Source organism: Varanus komodoensis, unplaced genomic scaffold (genome assembly GCF_004798865.1).
Source record: "Varanus komodoensis strain SLA01 unplaced genomic scaffold, ASM479886v1 scaffold141, whole genome shotgun sequence".
NCBI classification, from domain to species: domain Eukaryota; kingdom Metazoa; phylum Chordata; class Lepidosauria; order Squamata; family Varanidae; genus Varanus; species Varanus komodoensis.
The window spans coordinates 104,626-126,541 of record NW_025335413.1 but is presented as its reverse complement, the minus strand read 5'-3'; the positions used below and the strand labels follow the sequence as shown (position 1 = coordinate 126,541).

Below are 21,916 nucleotides of genomic sequence, written 5' to 3'. Positions count from 1 at the left end.
TTGCAGATTCTTGTTCTCCCCTCCAAGGCGAGGCAAACCGTGCAGTTCTTTCCACACAGGATGTGGTCAGGGATTGGGATCTTCCCTCTCTGGAGCCACAGGGAAGGAACTGCACTGGCTGTGAGGATGCTGGGCAGCATTCCAAAGATGGATTCCTGGATGCAACCTGGGAAGGGTTTTCCAAGGGAATTCCCTCTCCTACAGCCAGGCAGCCTGTAGACACACCCCTGCACCTTATTCGATCTATGGCTATGTCGAAATCAGCATATTGATCTTTAAAGCAAAAATACAGATCTTTATTTGCCCAGTGACCAAGAGCATATAACCAGCTGCAATAAATCGGAAAGGTTTATTTAAAATTCCAAGCAGAAAAGCAACGGCCATTTCTCAACATACGAAAGATAAAAACATGTTATACAAGAAATATGAAGCAAGAATAGTACACACAAACGGTTTCTGGAGGAGAATAAATGCAAAGGAACTTTACACACACAACTAAAATATGAAACACGTAATGATTACAGAGAAAGTACAATCGTTAAGTAGAAATCACAAGATGGGGTGATCGTTACATGCAAAAGATTAACGCTCAGTAGAGCCTGTTTGGAAAACGATATACAAGGAATTATATTCGGGCCTCAAGTGAAAATAGCTATGATATCCAAAAATGATTGGCAGGCAAAATTAGCAGCAATCTAAATGGTTATTTTTAGCTCCACCTAAACTCCCACCTGTCCAGACTAGTTAAATGCAGCTCCTAAAGTTTCCAACTATATAGCCTACAAAGTAAAGCGGGGAGAGGAAATCCTAGTGGAGCCCCTGCCGAGGCTTTGGCCTGCAATTCCCATCAGCCACAGCCAGCATAGCCAATGGGGAGGAATGAGGGGATTTCTCTTCCATTTTATCCCACTGCTCCTTGGACCTCTAGGCCTAGCAAATCGCCAAAACTAAATAACCAACAGTGCCTCCGTACTCGGGTTTTGCTGGGACAGCAGACTGGGAATTTCCCATCTGGAAATGGGTTCTTAAAGAGGCAGCTTCCGACGAATGTCCGGCTTGGTTGGGCCATTGCCAAGGGCCCACGGCACAAGGTGGGGCCCTGAGAAAAGCCCCTTCTTCACCTTCTTCTTCCATCTGGCCCAGAAAAAGGTGATGTGGGGAGATGCAGAAGACCACCACGAAGTTGCTATGTCCAGACTCAAGGCCCAGGTAGTGAGTTCCAGGAGGTAAAGGGGGGGTCTCCCCATGCATTTTTCCAAACTGGGGGTGCTCTGTGCAGCTAATCCCTCCAGGGAACGTCTCTCCTCCTGTGCACTAGGCCATGAGAAGGACTGCGCATTTGGACATTTGAGGGCAGGGTGGCTCCATCAAGCCCAAGGAAGAGGCGCTTCCCCATTCACAAACAGCTGCCAGGGGGCCTGGCCAAGCGCAGAACACCCATTTCACAGATGGCAAACTGAGGAACAAGTTATTTGGCCGAAAGAACAGAGTACAAAGCTAAGGTGGGGTCCAAGCCCCAAATGCCAAATCTCTTACTGGCCTCCAAAAATGCACGACAAAATGCCCGTTTCACAGAAAGCGAACTGTGGCAGTTCAGAAAAACACTCAAGAGGTAAAATGAGTTAAAACACACACAAAAAAGCAAAGCACACAGAGATTAAAGTCAAAATACCCTTCCAATCACCCCAGGGTGCTTCCTACCTCCCTCAACGTGTCCTCCCCTCACCCCAGATTAAAATTGTATTTTCTGGCTTTCTGGGCAGCTGCGCATGCAGGCAACCAACCAGGAATTTCATTTTCAAGCAATTTTTCTGGGGCCTGCATGGAACACAGAGGCTTTCTCGGAAATGAAGAAAAAACAAGAATAATAATACATGGAAAACTACAAACACACATCAGGAAGGGCAGGGAGGCTGGCGGATGCCAGGATGGCGTCTATGGGACCATGCTAGACCGCTCTGGGGACTGAAGGCAAATACTCCCCCTTGGAATGGAGGTAGCTTTGAGCTAGTGTCAGGTTGGCATTTCCAAAGCAGCCAGGAGATGGGATGTGGTTGGGTCACCTGAAGAAATAATGCCCAGCAGAGCCAACAGAGGTGGAAGGCAGGTTCTCAGTCTAGGTTTGCAGGAGGCATCCAAATAGGGCATTGGGCATGGTAGGTGGACATTTTGCCTTTGTTCCTCTCCCGAGCGACTTCCCTCACTGCACCCCTTCTGCTTTCCTTTGTGGAATTTCAGTTTGGTCGCAGCCCCAGTGAAAAGGCATGTGGAGGTCCCAGAAATAGATCCCAAATGCCTCCCAGACAACATGGTATCCCTTCCAGTTGCTGGAAAGGAATGCTTGCTTTCTCAGCCACGTGGTCAAATGGAGACTTGGATGGAAAGCCAAGCATGGGATATTTATGGGTCCAGAAAACAATGTTGTGGCCACATCTTGCTGTTCAGGGTTTGGAGGGCTTTCAGCTGAACATGTTAAGAGTTTTAGTGTAGAGGGGCTCTTGGAAATGGACCACTGGCAGATGGCAGGGAGGGAAATAAGAATGAATGACCACGAAAACCCACACTCAAGGGTTGAATATGGCTTGCTAACCACGAAGAACCATGAAGAGAACCATGGTTTGTGGTCAGGCTATGAACTGTGGGTCGATCCTGACTGGGTTCAGACACACAATAAGCCATGTTTCAATGACGGCTCATGGTCAGCAATGGCCTAAACTCAACCCTCGAGTCTGGATTGGATCAGAAGAGTACTGGATTGGATCACATCCATCTCAGACTTTATGTTCCTGTGGGCTTCCATAATTCTTCCAGGAAACATTCAGTTTGTTGTTCATCTTGGATAGCTATGCAGGGGCAGAAAAGCATGCATTTGAAATTTTCCGAAACGGACATGTTTCCAGAATGTTTTTTCCCATGCTTGATTTTTCTGCTCATTTCATACATTCGTTCATAATCATGAATTATGCCTCTCGCATATGCACAATCGGGCAAGCCTGCCAGTTTCAAATCTGCAATGAATCTTTCATTTTCAAATAAATGGGAGAATAATCTCAGTCACTGAAATACCATGTGTGTGTGAAAAAGAACAGGGAAACTGAAAGTACTCAACCTGAGTGAAATGGCACAACCTGGATGAGTGGAATGGTGCGGGGTGGACCTGATGGCCTTCTTGGCCCCTTCCAACTCTGTGACTCTAGTAGTTATCAGCATATTCTACGAAATTCATCGGGCTGCTAAAATGTATTAACCTGCAGGATCATTTAATACCTTTCTTTCCTCCCTTAAATTTAAACTGCTTCATGGAAATGCATGCTTTTACATTCTTGAAAGTATGCCAATAAAAATGCCTGTATGATCGAACATTTCATGGGACAACCCTACAGCAACACCCATCAGCCACTTTCCTGTCTTCCTGCTCTGAAATTCATGAGCTGGAGCACCTCAGAGGGAGGCAGAAGGAAGCTGGAGGCTGGAGATAATTTGTGAAGCTCGAGCTTAGAGCACTGTCTCCAACTTGGGATCTGAGAAGCTGAAATATCCTTTGGTCACAGGGTTACGCTCTCCATAAAATTAAGCAAGTTTTACATCCTCCTCTCTCAAACTATTTCAGGTTAATTTTTTGTGATTAGGGATGTGTTTGGGGGGAGAAAATAGCCGGAGTCCCTGGGCTCAGCTCCCCTTTCTCCAGTCCACTGTGAAGCTGCAGCTGATGCTGAAGAAAGCTGGTCACAAGGGGCTCTCCAAGAAAGAACACAGGAACAGCTCTGCTGGATCGGGGCTAAGGCCCACCTAACCCGGCACTCCATACACATGGTGGCAAACCAGCTGCCCACAGGATCCCTCCGGCAGGATGGGTGCAAGACCTCCTCCTGCCTAAGCAACTCGGCAAATGAAGAACAAGCTGGACACAAAAGCAAGTCCACAGATGCTTGTGGGAGGGTCAATTCCAACAGGGTTCATCCCAAGCCTACTTGTGGTGTATTGGGACAAAAACTGGCATAAGGTACTTTCATATTCTCCAAACCTTTGCTTTTATATACAAGTAAAATATCTGTGTTAAATTAAACCCCTCTTTTGGGCACCATGATACAAACGGAACATATCCCAGTCTGAATCAACTGAGGCAATTTTCCAGTTCAAAATTTCCCAGAAATCCCCCATCACTCACCCCGGCTAATTACCAAACAAATTCACAGATCCTGTTCTAATCTACACCTGCTGTTAGTACGGAAAGACTGTGGTAAAGGTTACGAAATGCCTCTTCCAAGCAGGATCCAAGCAGAATCCACTGAGAAATAGCCAGTCTCTGTGACATGAGAGACAACGGACGTTCTGAGATGTGAGTCCAAACGAAAGAAAAGAAGTAGGTGACTACATTTCCAATCTGCCAGACAACTCTGCTGCCTTTCTGTGGGAGATTGAAGAATAGTAAGGAGAGAAACAACTTAAAACAATAACCTAGAGGGTGGGTGTTACTGAAAAAAAGGTGCCTTCACTGCTCAGTGTCACGTTCATATTTGTTCTCACTAATTATAATTATTTAATTGTATAGGAAATTACATAAATAGCATCCAATACACAGTATACTTCAGTAAAGGATTAAAAAAAGACAAAGAATGTGGGTGGACAGTATCACTAGGTTTATCATTCTAAAAGCGACCAGGACTCACTATTTCATCTTCCAACAAACCTAATCTTCAAACATTGGTTCTTCTCCGTCCATTCTATAGTAACGTCATTTCAGCACTGCTGACGCCTCCCAAATCGCAAAAGAACAGACAAAATCAGTCAAGGGAAGGGGCTTTCTATAACATACCCCATGGAATTCAGTGGAAATTACTTCCAAGTAGACACATATAGGATTGCACTGTAGAAAAGACACACACATGCAAGTTGTAAGATGGGATGATATCCCCAGAGCTGAAATTGGACAGCACACGGCATGGGCTTGGCCTGTCGTAAGTGGGAGTTTATGTCTGTGTACATCTTTAAGATGCCACAGGACTCTTTCTCACTTCTGAGACAGCAGCTTATGATGTCTCTTTTCCAAAATCCCTTAGTGCAGCCGCCTCTCCTGAGTGGGTTCTTTTATGTAAAAAAGAACTATTTCGTATCTTTATCTGCCTTTTCCAACCCCACCTTTCTACAAATCTAGCCAAGGTGACTGACAACGGAAACAACACCAGTGCGGCAACATCATAAAATCCACGCCAATTTAGCACAAAGCAGCAAACCAAAGATCAGGGTGAAACTGCATGAAAAGGAGAAGCGATGCAAAGCAGGGACTCCACGAAAGTCCACTGGGGCGAGGAGGGGAAGTCTTTGAGGCAGGCTGCGTGGAGACTGGACAGATTCCCGTCAGCGAGGCATGCCACCGTCCTGGCGCACCACACGCCAAGGTCCCGCCGTGCACGCTCACCTGCCACGCTTCAGAACATGGAGTTACATGCCCTGATCTGCCCACCAGAGTCCACAGCTTGGTCGTAGGCCGATCACGGCTCCCGAACCGTTTCCAAAGCCAGTTCTATGCAGAGTGCATGTTCACCATCCACCGTGAAGGGCAAGAGGAAGGAGGGCAGGTCTGGCGGCTCACTGGGAAAGCAGAGCTGGTCCATCAGCTGATGGTGGTTCCAGACGCTTCGGGTCCCCATCAGTACCTGATCTTCCAGGAGCGGGGCTGGATTATGGAGAACTTCCCAGGCTGTTGACCTCATTCAGAAGGAATGGTGTTAACTCCACCAAGAACAGGCTGGATTTCTGTCCCTAGATTGACAGAAGTCCCAGTCATAGTAACCGCACTCAACCAGGATTAGGCATTAGCAGATTCATCCTCATCCACTCAAAACCACCTCCAAGGTTGTACTGGGAATGAACCTCCTCCAGTGTGCCTTGCAAATCCATGGTTCCTCCTCTGTGATCTCTTTGATGTCAATTGTGGCTCAAGCTCTAACTGGAGCTCTTTGCATTCACCTCCAGACATTGATAGGGTTTCTCCCGGGTGTGGATTCTCTGATGGGAAGTGAAGCTTGCACCCAAATGGAAGCCTTTTCCACACTCAAAGCATTTATTTGGGTTCTTCCCTGTGTGGGTTTTTAAATAGTTCTTAAAGTTTGATCTGTCTTTACAAAATCAATAAAACAGTTAAGGTCTGGCATGTTTCTCTCCTTTGTTATGTACTTGCCATGTAGTAAGCTTATTTTCTGAAGGAAGCTTTATCCACACTTCTGCACTTTGTCTTAACTGTGGTGTTTCCCCCCCATGTGTAAATTCTCTAATGAGAAGTATGGGTTCTTCTCTCCATCTCTTAGCACTTAAATAATTCATCGCCTGTGTGACTTCTTTGATGTAAAGTCAGTGAGTTAGCCCAACAGAAACTCTTGCCACATGTTAAGCATTTAAATGGTTTCTCCCCTGTATGAATTCTTTGATGACAACTGAGGTATTTGCTAGTACTGAAGCTCTTTCCACACTCCAAGCATTTAAATGCTTTCTCTGCTGTGTGAATTCTTTGATGGCAAATGAGGTATCTGCTAGTACTGAAGTTCTTTCCACACACTAAGCATTTATATGGCTTCTCCCCTGTGTGGATTCTTTGATGTGAAGTAAGGCTGGTGCTTCTACTGAAGCTCTTTCCACACTGCAAGCATTTAAATGGTTTCTCTCCTGTATGTATAACTTGATGCAAAGTAAGGGAGTTGGCCCAACAGAAGCTCTCTCCACACTCCAGACATCTGAATGGCTTCTCTCCTGTGTGAATTCTTCGATGAGAAGTAATATATTGTCTACTACTGAAGCTCTTTCCACACTCCAGACATTTAAAGGGTTTTGCCCCCATGTGGATGCTCTGGTGTGAGGTAAGGCTTGTGCGTCTACTGAAGCTCTTTCCACACTCCAAGCATTTAAAGGGTTCCTCCCCTGTGTGTATTCTTTGATGGTAAGTAAGATGTTGCCTAGTAATGAAACTTTTCCCGCACTCCAAGCATTTAAATGGTTCTTCCCCTGAGTGGAGTCGTTGATGGTAATTGAGGCTTGTACTATGAATAAATCTTTTTCCACACTGCAAGCATTTATATGGTTTTTCCCCTGTGTGAATTCTTTGATGGCAAGTAAGGTACTGCCTAGTGCTGAAGTTCTTCCCACACTCCAAGCATTTATATGGTTTTACACCTGTGTGGCATCGTTGATGGTAAGTGAGGCTCGTGCTATGGATAAACCTTTTTCCACACTCTAAGCACTTATATGGCGATACTCCTGTGTGACGTCGCCGATGATAGCTGAGGCTTGTGCTATGGATAAATCTCTTTCCACACTCCAAGCACTTATATGGTCTCTCTCCTGTGTGGATTCTTTGATGTGAAGTAAGGCTGGTACTTCTACTGAAGCTCTTTCCACACTCCAAGCATTTATAAGGTTTCTTCCCAGTATGCATAATTTGATGTAAAGTAAGAGAGTTTGGCCAAGAGAAGCACTCTCCACACTCCAAGCATTTGAATGGTTTCTCCCCTGTGTGGATTCTTTGATGGCAAGTGAGATACTGTCTAGAACTGAAGTTCTTTCCACACTTGGAACATTGGAACGGTTTCTCCCCGGTGTGGATTCTTCGATGGCAATTGAGATATTGTCTAGTGCTGAAGCTCTTTCCACACTCCAAGCATTTATATGGCTTTCCCCCTGTGTGGATTTCCCAATGAGCAATAAGGCTGGATTTACAACTGAAGGTTTTCCCACACAGAAGGCACTGACTCCATTCTGTTTCTATTTTTTCTTGGACTGGTATGTCGTACACTAGGATTTTCATATCGACAGATGGAGAGGATTCATTCCCCTCCCCTTTTGCTTCAGTTTTTGTTCTGTGCTGTTCTGGCTCCTCACATCTGTCTGCTTCCAGCACCAACCTGCACGGTTGTCCATCTTTTTCAATCTCCTGTCCATCCTCTCCTGGAAAAAGGGGAGACAGCTGATCACAGACCGAGAGAAATGCAGTGTGAAATCAAGGATGTGATGCAGTTAACCCCTCTGTAGCATAAAATATGCTCCCCAGAGAGGTGAGCCTGGCACCAACACTTTTTTCATTTCGGCTCCAGACCAAACCCTTTTTATTTTCCCAAGATTTTAAGTGTTAAACTATTTTAAGATGGGGTTTTATTTGAATTTTGTTGTTCGATGCTGTACTTTTATTTCATTGTATTACCATCCTGGGACTGACTTACTTTCTATCCATCTATCTATCTTTTATATGCTGTCCAAGACCAGACTTCTTTGCTTGTTTCTCTTCTCCCTAGCCCCATTGAACTTTATGGGACTTACCTGTCAGTAGATTTGCACAAGACTGTGCTGTTAGTCTCCCTTTGGACTTGCACCCTAAATCCTTCCTTTTCAAGCTGGGTAGCTTTGTTACCCACTAAATGTTTATAGCCCGTTTTTATAGAAAGGTGGGGTATAGAAATAAATAAATTCCAGCAGACAGGAACAAACGGAAGTGGAATGGAAAGCGAAGGATGGTATTTAGTGAAGGACGGTATATAAAGTCTTAAACTGATGATGATGATGAGGAGGAGGAGGAGTCAGGAAGAGCTTGCTGACCAACAGTAGAGAACTTCTTTTGTTCCAGGGGCCATCCAGCCTCCAGGTGAACTCCCTTCATTCACACCCACAGACCACTTACAGGAACAGCTGAGGTGCCACCAGCAAACCTAACAGCAAATCTATAAAAACGGGAAATAAAGCAATACAAGAGAAGCTCCATCTGAGAGTGTTTTTGTGATAAATGTATGGAGTGGGAGGATTGGGGGAGATGAAAGGAAAGGAAACTGAATTTGGGAAGATTCTGAACTTAGGAGACTAATTTCCTGAAGTACTGGAAATATTTTGAGAAATTACCAGTGAACTGGGGAGTGAACCCGTTGAGCCGGGTGGACTTGGGCTAAGAGATGAGAGAGAATATGAAATTGTTCACCTTCTTTAGAACTGCTGTTGAGTCGACAGTCCAGGCTTGGGGCAAAGAGCAGTCTGGGACTTGGACACTCCCTTGCCCCAAGCAGCTGAGGGGGTGAGAGGACCATCCCTTCCTCACCGTCTCAACCGACTCCCAGAGCTATTGTAAAGTAGATCAAATGGACACCATCGCTGCAGCTTGTGGACATATTTGGAATTCTGAGTGTGTCGTGGGCACTCTCACAGAATGGCTGCCAGTCATGAAACTCCCATCTCCCAAGAGGCAACCTGGTGTGACTAAAACAAAGGGAACTTGTCCCAGCTGGTGCGAAGTCATGCTTTTGAACTGAATATTGATAGCACTCCAAAAATGCATTTTGCCAGCTTCCTAGCTTCTCTTTCTTTTTTTTAAGAAATAAAAGTAAAAATAAGAAAAGGCAGGGAACCTGTTGGGCAACAAAAGTCACACTGAAGCTCACAGATACTGTGTTGGAGACCTGCAGGGTAGAACTCTCACCTCGTTACCTTTTGCTTCCGGACCAATAGGCACTTAAAAAACTGTGAATTAAACTAACGCAGGATCTCAAGGAAATCTACAAGTGGGACATCACTTTCCATTCCACTTCCGTTTGTTCCTGTCTGCTGGAATTTATTTATTTCTATACCCCACCTTTCTATAAAAAGGGGCTATACACATTTAGTGGGTAACAAAGCCACCCAACTTCAAAGGGAAGGATTCAGGGTGCAGGTTCAAAGGGAGACTAACAGCACAGTCTCGTGCAAGTCTATGCACAGGGAAGTCCCATAAAGTTCATTGGGATCAGGAAGAAGAGAAATGAGCAAGGAAGCCAGAGGGCAATGCAGGCTGTAGAAATGTAGAAGAATGCCAAAACGTATGAAGTGTTATTCTAATGCTGGGAACAACTGACGGCAAAAGGAGAAGGGGCAGCAGAGGCTGAGGTGGCTGGATGGAGTCACTGGGGCAGTGGGGGTGGGCTTGGGTGGACTCCGGGGGATGGTGGAGGAGTGTTGTCCATGCGGCAGCGATGGGTCGGACGCGACTTCGCGAAACCACAACAAAACAATGTATTATTTATTTCTCTTTAGCATATTCCTCCATCCAAGGACAAGAGGGAGGCTTACCCAGAGATGCCACGATCCCACAATTCTCCTCCATAACTTCTCTGTGCAGTGTCCTTTGGTCTGGATCCAACATTGCCCACTCCTCCTCGTTGAAATACACGGCCACCTCCTCAAAGGATTCCTGGAAGAAGCAGACATTTCCTCCCATCAGTTAACACGGCCGTTTTCTCCCTTCCCAGCAGAGCCCAGACGCCCACTGGAGCTGCCAGGGGCGATCCAGGCTCTTCCCAGCCAGGATTCCCAGCAGAGCCTCGCGTACCTGCTCCAGCTGCACGCCAGGTGTTTCCTTTGGGCCAGAGAGAGGAGATGGACTAGCCGATCTCGGTGGCATCCAGGGTCCATCTCCTGCGAGGAGCACAAAAGCGGAGAGAAGAGTGATTCAGTCATTATACTAACACCATCGTTTTTGATCAGGGGGACGCCCAAAGCAGCTTAGAACCGAAACCAAAACCCATGTTCAGTCTAATGTGAGAGCCAGTGTGGCATAGCGGTGAAGAGCATGGGACTGGGACTCAAGACGATCCGGGTTCTGGTCCCAGCTCAGCCATGGGACTGGCTGAGACTCTGGGTGGGACTGGGTGACTCTGGGCCAGTCATGGACTCTCAGCCCAACCTACCTCACAGGGTTGTTGTTGTTGTTTTGGGGATAAGATGGAGGAGGAGGATGATGTAAGCTGCCTTAAGCCCTTTGCAGGAAAAAGGCAGGATATAAAGCGGAAAATAAATAAATAAAGTTAAGGGATGTGGGACTGTCTGAAACCAGGGTAGCCAAAAGACAGCCTTCTTCCTTACGAGACGGCCAGCGTTTTTAGCATTCAGGCAGACTCTTTTCTTGGTCCCGCTGCCATCAGAGGTACTAGTTTGGCGTCTCTCTGTCATCCTTCTGCCAGAAGGCAAGAGACATTTTTGTTCAGGGAAGCCTTTGGTGTTTAAGCTGGCTTGTGGCTGAAAGGTTTGTCACTCTATTGATGGTTTTTGTTCTCCGTTGTGCTTCACTGGCAATTTCTTTTGTGCTGTATTCATTTATTTATTTGATTTCTATATGGCCCAATAGCTGAGCCTCTCCGGGCAGTTTACAGCAAAATGCTGTATAAAATGCAAAACATTAAAACATTCTTAAAAGGTTATCATACGAGATTTTAAATGGAATTTAAATTTCATCTCTTTCAAAAGTGGAGAAACCTGCACAAAAGCTGGGGAACAATCAAATGCTAGGCGGCTAGAGAAAGTGGGGTGAGGCCAGGGGAATGCTAAAGGGCCAGAGTAAGCACCTGGACAGACTAGATTTGACCCCCATTCCTAAAGTTCTGCACCCCTACTTTAGAGGCAAGGAACATTTTACTGATTAACTTTTCCTTCCTTCCTTCCATCCTCCCTCCCTCCCTCCCACAGTATATAACTGACAAGTAAAGTAACTTAAAAATACATGATTATATAAAATACATGATCACTTAAAAATACATGATTATATAAAAGTAAAACTGGGCAATGAAACTGTATTTCCAAACCACCCCTGGGCTTAAAAGACTCTGGCACATCTGAACAATGTATGTCTATTTAATTCAGGCTGGACATCAGGAAAAGCTTCCTCACTGACAGAGCAATACGACAGTGGAACCAGCTGCCTGGAGAGGTGGGGGGCTCTCCCACACTAGACATTCAAGGGGAAACTGGGCAGCCATCTGAGTTGGATGGTGTGACTTGGTGTCCTGCAATAGCAGGAGGCTGGACCCAATGGCCTTCGTGGCCCTTTCCTACTCTACTATTCTATGATTTTATGATTCTAATCTAAAACCAGCCTTATCTCGGGCTTAAGAAGAGGAGACCAAGCAGAAAAATGTCCCCCCAATGCTTACCTAACAAGGAGGTACCTCCGGTGCTTTCCTGTGTGACCCACCCAGGCAGCGACCTCTGTCCGATGTCCAACGGAGCCTTCACTGCCTTGGGGATTTCTGTGGTCTCTTCTACAACTGGGTCCTTTGAGGTCTTCTGAGAATCAAGAAAGGAAGAGCAAAGGTTAGGAAAAGAGTAACAGAAGACAAGATCTGGGTGCTGGGTGGCCTTCCCCATTCTTCCTTCCTCCCCGGATGATTCACGGAAAAAAGGGGGACGATTGGTGGGAATTATTACGGAATCCTGGAAGATCCTGCTGACCCTTCAAAACTGCCAAGCCAAAATGCTCTCACCTGCCGCTCCTCTTTCTGCTTCTTCTCCTCTGCCTGGCTCAGGAGGAACCCCTCTGCCAGGGCCACTGCTTGGGAAGTGGTCTCAGGTCTACATTCTTTGACCCAACTCTGCATCTCTGCAGGCAAGACCATCAGGAACTGCTCCAGGATCACCAAGTCCAGGATCTGAGTCTTGGTGTGCTGCTCCGGCTTCAGCCACTGGCGGCAGAGTTCGTGGAGGCGGCTGCAGGCCTCCCGGGGCCCCTCGGCCTCCGGGTTGCAGAACTGCCGGAAGCGCTGGCGATGCACATCTAAGCTGACGGAGTCCTCACCCAGGCCCTTCTTCTGGAATCTCCCGGGGCGTCCAACGTGAACGGCTGGAAGGGCTTTCCCTATGCCCGGGCTGGCTGCGTCGTCCCGGTTCATCTTCGGGCTTCAAGGAGACCCCCAACAGAGCTGACAGAACCTTTCCTTCTCCTGCCACGTTGGTGCAAGAACGGATCGAATCGGTGAAACCCCCCAAGTCCTGCCAAGCCAAGAAAAAGGAGGCACACGTGAAAACGACGATTAAACACCTGTGAGGCAGGACGATATAATACAAGTCCATTCCAGCTGGGTCTTCTTCCTGGCAGAAAAAGCAAAACTATATCTCAAAGGAGAAAAGAGAGCTGAGGAGTGGCAGGGAGGGGTGACGTCTGTGTCCTCTACCTCGCAAGGCTGTCACTGGTCTGTCCCTTCAAGAAAATATTTGTTTATTACACCAGAGCACGGCAGCTTTGTGAAATCTGAGGTCCTCTCCACCCCCACCCCGCAGTAACACCCCCATTCTTTGGGGGTGCACACTGGGGCACTGCCACAGTCCATGGGGTGCTCTCAAAAGAGTCTAAGGTTTAATTTCAAGGGATGGTTTGCTACAAAAATCATCCACATGCTGTTTCACGGTGTTAGAGAACACACGCAACTACTAACAGCAGTAGCCATAATAAAAGTCAATTTTAGCTTTCCTGCCAATTTTATTCATTTATTTACTTAATTTTTTTCCTACACTGTATTCATTAAAAGTCTCATGAAGGATTACACGAAAATTTGATCCTTGCAATGCTCTGTATCACCATCACGGCGCCGGAAGGGGAATTCCTTTTCCTCCCCCCCCCCCCCCGAGGACAAACATAACTCAGAACAGGTTCAAAATGGAGGCGTGTCCTGGAGAACCCTCCTCTTTGGGAAGAACGGATGCCTGAATTTCGCAGGTTCTCCCCATCGTCTCCTCTTGCCCTTTCCTTATTCTAGCATGACTGTTAGATTGTAGGCCTGTGAGCTGGACATGTCTTGGTTTCTAAAATTTTGTACTGAAGCCAGAAAACTTGGACACAAGATCATACTTATGAATATGCTCCAGGTTCCTTGGAGAGATACCAAGTGCCACACGTCTCTACGTTGGGTTTCCTCTCAAGGCTGAGACTGTGTGAGCCTTTAGGCATCTTGGTAATATTTACAATTTATTGACAGATATTGACACGTAGAGCTGCAGAGAATACACGGAAGTTGCCAACAAACAGCAATCCCACTGGCCCATATCTGAGACCTTTGTTGTTGTTCTTGTTGGTGCTAATTTTTATTTCTATGCTGCCCCCTATCTAAAGCTGTGTTTTCTATTTGCATCTTTGAATCATTCCTTAAACTGTACACCAGGGGTGAGCAACCTGTAACCTTCCAGATGTTTTAGTCTTCATCTCGCATCAGCCCTAAGTGGCATAACCAGCCGTGGGAACACAGGAGGCCAAATCTTCTGGAAGGTGACAAACGGCCCACTTGTACTTCGTAGACACACCATCTCAAAAACAGGATGGGCCCATCTGCATGTCATCACTGCCACCTAATTAATCCCTGGGGGACGCCATGTTGGACTGAGCAGCTGTTTAACCCAGTGGTTTTCAACCTCTCCACAGCTGGGGACAGGCAAAAACAGGAAACGCAACTTGGGGACCACTGAGGCAGAAACAAAAAGCACCTTCCACACAATCCAGTATCCTGTGTATTAGCTTCCAAACACAATTCCCCCAGAAAAAAAAGAAACTTCTCCAAAGCAAGCAGAAACCGAGCAACAAAAATGCCAACGAAAGAACAAAATGCTGAAATTGGTGCGGCGTGGCTGCCAGTCGGCTTCCACGGAGCCTCTCTCCCCTCCCCGGTGGTGGGCCACTGGTCCATGGCAAGCAGGATGTGCCCCTGCCCCCCCCCCCCCCCCCCATGGAATGGCAGGGAATTTCCCACGGCCCAGCGGTGGAAAACCCCCGAACAACCCATCACCTAGAACAGAGGTCGGCAACCTGTGGCTCCGTTGCCGCACGTGGCTCTTGAATCCCTCCGCTGCGGCGCCGTTGCCCCAAATACGCATCACAGCTGCCAATCTGTGACACGCACTGGCACAACCCCCAATCTGCGACCCACACCGGCACAGCACAGGCGCCAATCTGCTACACGTGGTGGCACAGCCCCCGATCTGTGACCTGCGCACAGCCCCCGATCTGTTTCATAAATGCAACCCACTATGGAATGCGCTCTATGCAATGCGCTCCCCAGAGAGGTCCGCCTGGCGCCGTCGTTATTTGCTTTTTGGCGCCAGGTGAAGACCTTTTTATTCAAACGTCATTTTAATTGTTAATAGTATTTATTCATTTTATTCTTTGGCCAGGGCGACTTAATTTATACTGTTAATTTATATTATTTTATGGAAGTTTATTTATGGATGTGAGCCACCCCGAGGCTTCGGCGAATGGGGCAGCATAGAAGTCTCCTAAATAAATAAATAAATAAATAAATAAATAAATAAATAAATAAATAAATAAATAAATAAATAGGGTTTTTTTTATACATAGCATAAAGGTAAAAAAACGTTATGTTCAGTGTTATTTATATTTTAGAGGTCAAAAGAGTTTTGCGGCTCCTGGTGTTTTCTTTTCTGTGGGAAACGGGTCCAAATGGCTCTTTGAGTGTTAAAGGCTGCCAACGCCTGAACTAGATAATCTGTATGGTGCTTGGCTTGCAAGCCAAGCACCATACAGAACTGGCGATCGCTCCCATGGCCAAATCTAAGACATGGTTTGCACGCAAGCAAACAAGCACCCGAACTTCTGACCCCACAGTGGCCAACCAGTTGCCCACAAGATCCCACAAGCAAGGACACATATGCATCCCATGTTCCCCAGCCAGGGGTACACACAGGCACACTGCCTCTGATGCAGGAGGTAGCCTAAGTCCATGAGGACTAGCGGCCATAGACGATGCCCTTCTCTTCCATACATTTGTCCAATCCCCTTTTAAAGCCATCCGAATTAGTGGCCCTCACTGCATCTTACAGCAGCAAATGCCATCGCTAAATTCCTTGTTGCATGAAGAAGTTCTTCCTTTGATTTGTCCTGAATCTCTCACTCATCATCTTCTTGGGATGACCCCTTTGGGTTCTAGGATTAGGAGAAAGGAGGAAAAAATGTGTTTGTCCCCACTTAGAAACAAAGAAACAGAGCGAGTCAGAAGGGGCCGCCTGGGCCATCCAGTCTGACCCCCGGCTCCAGCTGGCTCCACTCACGACATAATTCTGAACACCTCTGCCAGGTCTGCCCTTACCCACTGTTTTTCTAAGATGAAGAATTCCAGCTGTTGTAATCTTCCTTCCTAGAGCAATTTCTCTGGCTCCTTGATAATTTTAGTGGCACTTTTCAGAACCCTCCTGACTAATTGGCCATTTGTCTCCCTATTAAAAGGAAGGCAGCACTTCTGCCCCTATTAAATCTTTTCCACCCTAACTCTAGATGTTTATTTTCATAGCACTCCATCAAGTGCCTCCTTCAAGGAAGTCTTGGAAGGTGGAACAAGGGAGGGGGGCTTCTTGGTGGGAGCCTCCCAGTTCTGAGGCTCTTGCAAAGGACAGCATACAAATGTCTTAAATAAATAAATTTGCAGGTATTGGGAACCTCTGTGCACGTGGAAAAACTGCAAATATCTTTATTTCTGTCCCCAAAACACGAACTCTTAATACTAATGACCATACCTGTCCTGGTTTGTTTGTTTGTTTGTTTGTTTATTTATTAAAACATTTTTATGCCGCCCCATTCGCCGAAGCCTCGGGGCGGCTTACAACATTAAGTTAAAAAATACAACATTAAATTATAACATTAAATTAAAATGTTTGTAAAGTACAAACATTAAGTTAAAATGCAAAAAATAACAATATAAAATAAGTCGCCCTGGCCAGATAAAATCCAATAATATTAACATCCTTTCTCGCTCTCCGCTAGTTTACATCAGCCTTCCCCAACCCGACGTCCTTCAGAAGCATTTGGACCACAACTCCCAGAATTCCCACCCAGCAGAGTCATTGACAGGGAATTCTGGGTAATGCAGTCCAAATGTGTCTGGAAGGCACAAGGTTGGGGAAGGCTGGTTTACCCTGTTGATACATACACCTAGCAGTTTATTGAAAAACATGTTTAATTTTTAAAATGCCACTTAATTTTAAAAATACTTATGCCTATGTGAAGGAAGGGTAATAACCAATTCCACACAGCATCTTTCACACGATGACTATTGACACCTGCTTTGGGTCACAGCCCTTCGCGTCAACAAGTTCCCTTATGGTGTAGGGAAACTCACTACAGGGTTTGGTCAGCAGAGACCTGTTGTGTAATTTTCACATCATGGAGGCAAAACCTTTTCCTAAATTTATCAAACCAGCCTTTGCAGGCATGAAACTCTGTACAGCTAGTCCCTTCGCCTTCCCCCTCCTTTATAGAAACATATAAGGACTTTACCTTCCCTCTTATCGTATTTGAATCTATAGGAATGCCCTTTGTATAGCAACACTGCATCCACATAAAAGTAGCACTTTCTACATGAGATATATATGGATTCTGCACTGGTGTAGCATAAAGTTCCCTTTCTTTTTTCTTGATACACCTTACAGTTGACTCGTTGACGCTGGAAGGGCGGACAAGGGCAGCATCTGACTTCACTGTACGAAGTGTATCTAATAATTCAACCTTTTCTTGTAAGATCTTCACTTTCTTGTGCCTCTTGGAAGCAATTGCAGAAGCACTAGAAGCACTGTGCTTTGGACCCATGATTAAGGTTGGTATTTTATTGAACTTAAAAATGCAAAAACATTGCAAGAAATGTGAGATACGCCACACATTGAGAGAAAAAACACTTACAATAGGCTGGCTAGTATACCTAGACAAAAAATGTGGTACCCCCAGTGTGTTGTCCACAGTTCTTTAGCATGCTAAAACTGTTTTAAAGATTAAAATGTTTATAATAAATTTGTGTATATATTTACAGTAGGAAATGATAAGAGATTAATAATAGTTATTACTAAAACTTTCCAAGCTTTCTTTACATTTCCTAGTCTATTTGCATGATGTGTGATTTTCCATGGTAGGCTGCCAAACTCCAGAATAAAATATCTCAATTAATTATTGAAGGCGAACTCGCAAATATGCAATTTTGTGAAAGTCACACCCATGAAAATTGAGGTTTGACTGTACCATATTTTCCAGGTGTTCAATCTTTCTAAACCACCCCTTGGCTATTGGGTACACAAATACACAAATGAAACCAATGGAAAGATGAAATGAAAATAGCTTAGAGCAGAGTGGTTCAGAGAAAAAGGCAAACGAAATGAATGGGGTGCAGGTATCTGTGTGTGGGTCTGACCTACAGTTCTCAGCCCCACTTCCAAGCTCCTTGCCTTTTTCATTCAGCCCCTGGGTCAGAGTTGGGGCAGGGCGTTCTCTCCAAGACCACCTTCTTCTGCAGCTTTGGATCTCCTGCCAGAAGCAGTGCTAACTGATGGATCTGCATGTTTCATCTGGACCCCAAATCTTTATAAAGTCATCTACCCATCAACCTGCCGCCTTAAGAATTTAAGACCATTAAGAAAAGCCCTGTGGGATCAGACCAAGAATCCATTTAGTCCAGCACTCCAGACACACGTGGCGAACCGGCTTCCCGCGGGATCCCTCAGGCAGGATGGGTGCAAGGCCTGCCCAGCTCCGCAGCGACTGGCGCATGCAGGCAGGCCGCCATGTGTGAAGGAGGGGCAAAGGGCTAGCAAGGCTAGTAGCCACGGGGCGCCTCCTCCTCCTCCTCGAGAATCTCCTTTTCAAGCCATCCCGTTCGGTGGCCTCGCCGAAATAAAGGGTCAGGAGATCCCGGCTGCGCCTGATCCCCGGGAGGAGCTGGCTTTTTGCTCACACGTGCGTCCCCTCCAGCTGCCTCTCCCCACTCCCGGCAGCATCATCTTGCCTGAGGCTTTTCCCTGAAATTCCGTGCCCTCTTTGCCTCTCTCCAGGCATCCCTTTGGAAAAAATGGATGTCTTTGGGAGACAGATCCCTTTAGAAACCGCCCCCCCCCCCAGCGCACGGACTTTAGAGGCTATCTAAATCGCCAAAGGCACATTTGCGCCCAGGGAGGGGGGCCCGTCCCGTGCGCCCAAGCCCCGCATCTTTCGGGGGCCGAGCACCGCCCCTGCCTCCCGCTCCCAAATGCACGACGTCCGGGCGGACTCACCGGATCCTCCTCGGTGGGAAGGACAAAGGCCAGCTGGCCCCCCGCAGAAGGCGGCGGCTGGGGAGGGGGCGCCGAGCAGAGGCGGGCCGGGCTCGCCCCCTGCTCCAGGGGGGCTCCGCGTTGCAGCCGCAGCCGCTGCGGCCTCCCGCGGCTCGCCTCTCCGTGCGCGCACCAACCTGCAGCTGCACCCGGGGCAAGATGGGGAGGCGCGCTGGTCCGGAGGCCCCCCCGCCTCCTCCTCCTCCTCCTCCTCCGCCGCCTCCGCCTCCTCCTCACCCCCAAATTTCCTTCCTCTCTAGGACTCCATCTCGCTCAGCTCATTTAACCCTTCCCAGACCAAGCCATAGGCGAGGGCTTTGGGGAAATAGCGAGGGGGACGCGCGGCGCCTTCCGCGCCCCTTTCGAGCGGGGCGGCGCAGGGTGGGGCGCGCTTAGAGGCGGCCCATTGGAAGGCATGGGATTCGCTTGCGTGCCAACCCTGTGCATGGAGTGGATGGGAGATCTTGCAAGGTTTTCTCCCACCGCTCCACCGGATACATTTGCATAGAGCTGCGTTTTTAGATTAACACTGGGTAGGATAGAACCGGCGGGGGGGGGGCGTCATTCCATGAAACTGAATGGGGGGAGATTCGGAGCAGAGCAAAGCCAGGACTTCTCAGCACAGCGTGGAGTTAAACTGTTGAAGGTGGCTTGATGGCCACCGATTTGGAGGGCTTTAAAAGGGGACTGGGCAAATTTCTGCAGGAAAAAGTCATCCCTGGCTGCTAGTCCTCATGGCCAAAGGCTTCCTCCAGTGCCAGAGGCCATATGCGTGTGTACCCCAGTTGCTGTGGCGTATGGTCAGGAGGATGCTATGGCAACTAGATACCACTGTGGGAACAGCGTGCTGCACCAGATGGGACCTCCCTCACACAGCCTTTGGCATGATCATTTGCAGCGTTTCCATGTGGAGGATGTGTGAAACTTCGGGCAGTTGTAAAACCGAATTGGCAATTTTATCAGCCTCATTAGTTGCTGCTGTTGTCGTGATGTGCTGTCAAGTCATCTCTGACCCAGGGCGACCTTATGAATGAAAGCCCTCCGAAATGGCCTATTTGTGATAGCTCAACTCAGTCTTCTAAATGCAAGACTGTGGCTTCCTTTATGGATTCCACCGACCTCATATTTGGTCTTCCCCTTTTTCTGCCTTCAACCTTCCTTAGCATGATTGTCTTCTCCAGGAAGTCTTGCCTTTTCACAATGTGCCCAAAGTCGGACAACCTCAGTTTTGTCAGTTTTTTTTTTAATTACTGGTATCAAAAGCTTTGCAGAATGTACACAAAGCTACCTGATAAATACTAGACATGTGATTATCCAAGAACAAATCTCTTTAACCTTTGGGCACCATCCCCTAAAACTGTGTTCCCTGGGTTGGTGCTCTCTGGGTGCCTTGGACTGCAACACCTATCATCCACAGCTACTGGGAAAGTCTGCCTGAATTGCTGGATTGTGATGAAAAGAGAAATTGAAACTATAACCAGTTATGTATTACCTCTCCAGTGGTGTTACACCTCGATTATGCTACCCGTTCTGTTAGGATGGGATAGGCAATCTTTTTGGGTCCATGGGCACACTTATTCCCTCCCCCCCATCCCTAGGATTATGGGCCGTTGAGCTTCTTTTTTCTTATCTCCAAGCATAAGGAGTCTCTTATTTTCTTCCTCACCTCCTCTTTGTTACATATCTCCGTTTTATCCTCACATCAACAGCCCTGTGAGGTGGGTTGGGATGAGAGGCTATGACTGGCCCCAAGTTACCCACTGGGCTCTTCAAAAGAAGAGCTTAATGAGTCCAAAGCCACCCAGTGAGTGCCTCCAGTGTCAGAGACCCCACAACCTCCCTGAGCCATGGGTCACTGTAAAGTTAGGGAATTTTTCCCGATACCTGGTCGGAATCAAGCATCCTGCAGCTTGGGCCTATTATTGCATGTCCTGCACTTTGGGAGAGTCAAGAAGACACCCTGGCCTTCCTCTCTGTGGCAGCCTTTCAGACCCTTGTAGAGTGCTATGCTATCTCCCGTCAATCTTCTCTTCTTGAGGCTAAACACGCCCAGTTCCTTCACTCTCTCCTCACAAGGCTTTGTTTCCAGTCCCTGGATCCTCCTCCTTGCCCTCCTCTGATCTTTTCCAGCTTGTCTGCACCTTTCTTAAACTGTAGTACCCAGAACTGGACACGGTACTTCAGGTGAGGCCTAACCAGGGCTGAGTGGAGGGGAATTAGTCCTTCACATGATTTGGAAGTGATGCTTCTGTTAATGCAACCTAAAATAGCATTTGTCCTTTCTGCAGCCACATCCCATTGTTGACTCATATTCAGCTTGTGATTTACAATCATTCTTCTCATGTGCAGTAATGTCGAGCCAAGTTTTCCCTCCTGTAACAAGGCATTTGATTTCTTTCTCCTAGGAGTACAACTTCACATTCTCATTCTTGCTCTTCTCCCTCTGTATATTGGACTCTTTCCATTAATACCCTGCCTGGTTCTCATCACTGCCTGAAAAGAAAAGAAATAACTTGTAAAAATCCAAGAGGCAAACAGATCCCAAAAACAGGGAATTAAAACGAGTAACTGCCATTATGGCAGAGCAGAGGAAAGAATCGCTGCATTTAAAATGACTGACATTCCCTGAAAACTGGCATTGTGTAAAGCAAAGGTCCCAACCTATTTATTTATTTATTTATTTATTTATTTGGAATATTTATATGCCACCCTTTCGCAGAGCCTCAGGATGGCTTACATAACAGGAGACTGTGATTTGCAATGATTGCTTGATCCCAAATCAAATTCCACTGGAATAGTATAAACCTTATGCATGATCCCCAGTAGCATTTTGGATGTTAGCCCAACTTCCTATGAAACAATTCCACTGATACTGTAGAAGCCTTTTGGAGAAATACTTCAATGTGTATTAAGTATTGTCAACTTAATACACATTGAATGTTGTCAACTAACCGGAAGAACTCAACAACTCTTTGTTATATGTGTAAAAAGTATTACTTTGGGGACTGGTGGGAACCTCCGCAAAAATGCCAAATCACTAGATCACCACTGGAGCGTCTACTGGTCC

The 21,916-nt window shown here is 46.8% G+C and overlaps 2 protein-coding genes across 3 annotated transcripts in view; one reads left to right on the top strand and one right to left on the bottom strand.

Annotated features, from left to right (window-relative positions):
* The window catches only part of LOC123020134 (zinc finger protein 883-like), a 163,832-nt gene that overhangs the window by 41,784 nt on the left and 100,132 nt on the right, over nt 1-21,916 (top strand). The window lies entirely within an intron of this gene.
* LOC123020136 (zinc finger protein 345-like) lies at nt 331-18,948 on the bottom strand. Of its 2 annotated transcripts, XM_044423562.1 has the most exons (7): nt 18,811-18,948; nt 12,264-12,768; nt 11,934-12,066; nt 10,337-10,422; nt 10,078-10,198; nt 6,328-7,938; nt 331-6,080 (listed from the first exon to the last, which is right to left on the bottom strand). In XM_044423562.1, the coding sequence occupies exons 2-7, from the start codon at nt 12,666-12,668 to the stop codon at nt 5,947-5,949; spliced, it is 2,490 nt and encodes an 829-aa protein (XP_044279497.1). In that variant the 5' UTR covers nt 12,669-12,768; nt 18,811-18,948; the 3' UTR covers nt 331-5,946. The 2 variants fall into 2 exon arrangements, with proteins under 2 accessions (XP_044279497.1, XP_044279496.1); XM_044423561.1 differs by having other exon boundaries at nt 331-7,938.